The 3189-nt window shown below is 44.2% G+C and overlaps 1 protein-coding gene across 1 annotated transcript; it reads left to right on the forward strand.

The window, feature by feature from the left end:
* On the forward strand, nucleotides 1-2097 carry LOC127844658 (uncharacterized protein K02A2.6-like). Its single transcript, XM_052375058.1, has 3 exons — nucleotides 1-1303; nucleotides 1345-1680; nucleotides 2069-2097. The coding sequence occupies exons 1-3, from the start codon at nucleotides 1-3 to the stop codon at nucleotides 2095-2097; spliced, it is 1668 nt and encodes a 555-aa protein (XP_052231018.1).
* The last annotated feature ends 1092 nt before the right edge of the window (nucleotides 2098-3189 follow it).

Consider the following 3189-nt stretch of genomic DNA (forward strand, 5'->3'; position numbering starts at 1 on the left):
ATGCTGTATCTACCAGGTGCGAGACATCGAGCACCAGACGCCGTCTCACCCAACCCAACTGGAGAAGCAAAGACTATGGTACTAATTGATGACATGTCCGCAGTCTGTTTGGACAATGAATCCTACCTCTACTCTTCAGCCGTCAGCTCGGTTGAAAACTTGAAATGTGTTACGTGGGACAAAGTGCGCATGGCTACATCAAGTGACGAGAACATGCACCAATTAGTAGAAATCATCGAGGCAGGTGTCCCAGATACTCGTTCTGATCTCCCAATTTCCCTACAGAGCTTCTATGGGATTAGAGACCAGTTATCTACGGTTGACGGTGTTGTTATTTACAAAGATCGACTGGTGATTCCCTCTTCTCTGAGACAGACTATATTAGCATCGCTTCATTCTACACACCAATGTGTCACATCGATGACATCCAGAGCGGAGCAATCAGTATTCTGGCCCGGAATCACAGCCGACATAATTGATATCAGGAAGAATTGTACACACTGCAATAGAATGGCACCATCTCAACCGAGTTCTCCCCCGACACCATTGGTGTACGCTGAATATCCTTTTCAATGCATATGCGCCGACTTCTTTCATCATAAGGGTGTGAACTATCTTGTGATAATCGACAGATATTCAAACTGGCCGATCATAGAACAATCTACAAACGGATCAACAGGTCTCATTGACAGTTTGAGAAAAACGTTTGTCACTTTCGGAATACCAGATGAACTGGCGTCAGATGGCGGCCCGGAATTTACCTCTCTGTCAACTCGGGATTTCTTAAAAACTTGGGGAGTACACCATAGACTGTCATTTGTGGCATACCCTCACAGTAATTGTAGAGCGGAGGTTGGTGTCAAAACAGTAAAACGGATGCTCACTGAAAACACTGGACCAAATGGCGAGTTGAACACTGATGCTTTTCAACGGGCTATCCTACAGTACCGGAACACCCCCGACCGTGATACAAAACTGTCACCATCTATGTGTGTTTTTGGTCGTGCCGTAAAGGACTTCATACCCATTCTCCCAGGCCGCTTTTTACCTCATGACACATGGCAAGACACCTCAAACCTACGGGAAGCTGCTCTTAGAAACAGACATATGAAGGTTGGGGAACGCCTATCTGAACATTCCCGGCGCCTGCCACCACTTAAAATTGGCGACTTTGTTAGGATTCAAAATCAGGCTGGTCGTTACCCATTAAAATGGGACAAAATAGGACAGGTTATTGAAGTTCGTCAATTCGACCAATATGCAATACGAGTGGGCGGCTCAGGACGAGTTACCCTACGCAACAGTAAGTTCCTGCGCAGTTATACACCTGTGTATCCACCCCAGCTCGACAGACGATTCCCACTGATATACAGGGCGAATCCATACCCGCGCATCAGTCTCTGTCGCCTCTTCAGCCAATTCCTGTCCCTTTACCCGCATATATGGACATTGGCGATACTGGACCCCCAACCGAAAATGCCAGGCTTCCCTATAACATGACTATTGATCCTCAGGACAACCCGCATGACAATCAACATCTCCCTCCGACTGCTCCTACTCCAGTGGCACCCATAGTAGCTCTGCCTCAACCAGTGCCTCAACAACGTGTACCATCAACACCGGAACCACCTACAGTTGCGATGCCAACTTCCATACCTCCACGCCGTTCATCAAGATCGCGTGAACCTTCAATTTGGTTAAAGGACTATGTGCATTTCATAACGGGGCATAATAATCCCCAGAGTGCGGGCCAGTTTGACCCACCATGAGTGTTCACTTGTCTTGTTTTTCAATATTCTAGTCATGTGTATTCAACTAACATTTACATGTTAAGTATACAAGTATATCTCAGTTTGCAGGTAGCAAAACACTTTAATGTTCATGTGTTCAATTGCAATCAGTGATTTTGATTTTATTAACGTTGAACTCACAACTTAACCAGCCATTGGTAAAGGACTTTACCAATGACTCAAGAGGGGATAGAGTAATATGACTATATGACTATCTGTATATTGTATTGCTCATTATAATCTTATTCTGTTTTCATTTCATTCATACCATGTTTCAGATATCTCCATCATTCTGGATGAACAATAAAGATTCTAGAAACAGTAGTCAATACTCATTTACAAGCAAGGGCGGGACCTACCATCAGGTGGTCATATTCGTCCGACAACCATTTTAAGGCCTCACACTCTGCCTTGCCAAAAGGCGCTGCCAAAGCAACAGGCTCGGCTTACCAACAGGCAGTGCCTTTTCAACGGTCTGAGGTGGTCGTGGACGAGGGGCGTAACCATTACCATCACGGAGGAATACTCAATGATTTACTGGAATGTTACCAGATACACAGGATACATACCCTGCCATTAAAGAAGTCAGAGTATCGTATTCACATTAAAACTTGAACACCCAAAACAGATACTTAAAAGCTGTGTGTTTAAGGTTTGTAATTTTTACATATTCTCTATAACTGAATATGTACTTTAAGAACATCTGTGTAGGCGGATCATTAAAATTTTCGTTAAAATAATGCTGTGCCTCTGTTTTTTTATTGCCATAACGAAGAAAAACAAGTTCAACTGATTTACATTTAAATGTTCTTTTAGTTCCTTTTAAATCATTGATGGCAGCATAGGTGGACACTCTTAAATGCATTCAGATGAAATATCCCAACAATAATCTTATTTGCCAATAGTGAGCCCAGCTAAATAAATAGTGGGTGCACAATGCGCTTGTGGCCCTGAGTGTTTTTGTTCGTTCTTATGGTGGGTCACCACTGCCGATCCGATCAACTCGATCATCCCGATCACTGAAATTTCCCGACCAAACCCGACCAAGCTCGACTAAAAAAGGTATGAACGACTTCTTCTCGACCTCTTGTCGATAACACACGACCCCCACACGACTCATTCACGACGTCCACTCAACCATCTTTCCGATATCCGCTCGATCATCTCGACCTATACACAAGCCCTTTACGATCTCAGCTCGACCAAGTGGACCACAGCTCGATCGCCACCAGATCTTCACACGACCAGATCGTGATGGTCGAACTAAAATGGTAAAATATTTAAAAAGTAATCCTTAAAAATCTTACCTGCGTCGCGCTTTTGTTGATATTTTACTCCCCAGATCTTAGGGTTGGAGTCCATTCCGGCACTCTACCAGCACGGAGGGGGAACTCCATAG

The sequence above is a fragment of the Dreissena polymorpha genome, chromosome 9, assembly GCF_020536995.1.
Source record: "Dreissena polymorpha isolate Duluth1 chromosome 9, UMN_Dpol_1.0, whole genome shotgun sequence".
NCBI classification, from domain to species: Eukaryota; Metazoa; Mollusca; class Bivalvia; order Myida; family Dreissenidae; genus Dreissena; species Dreissena polymorpha.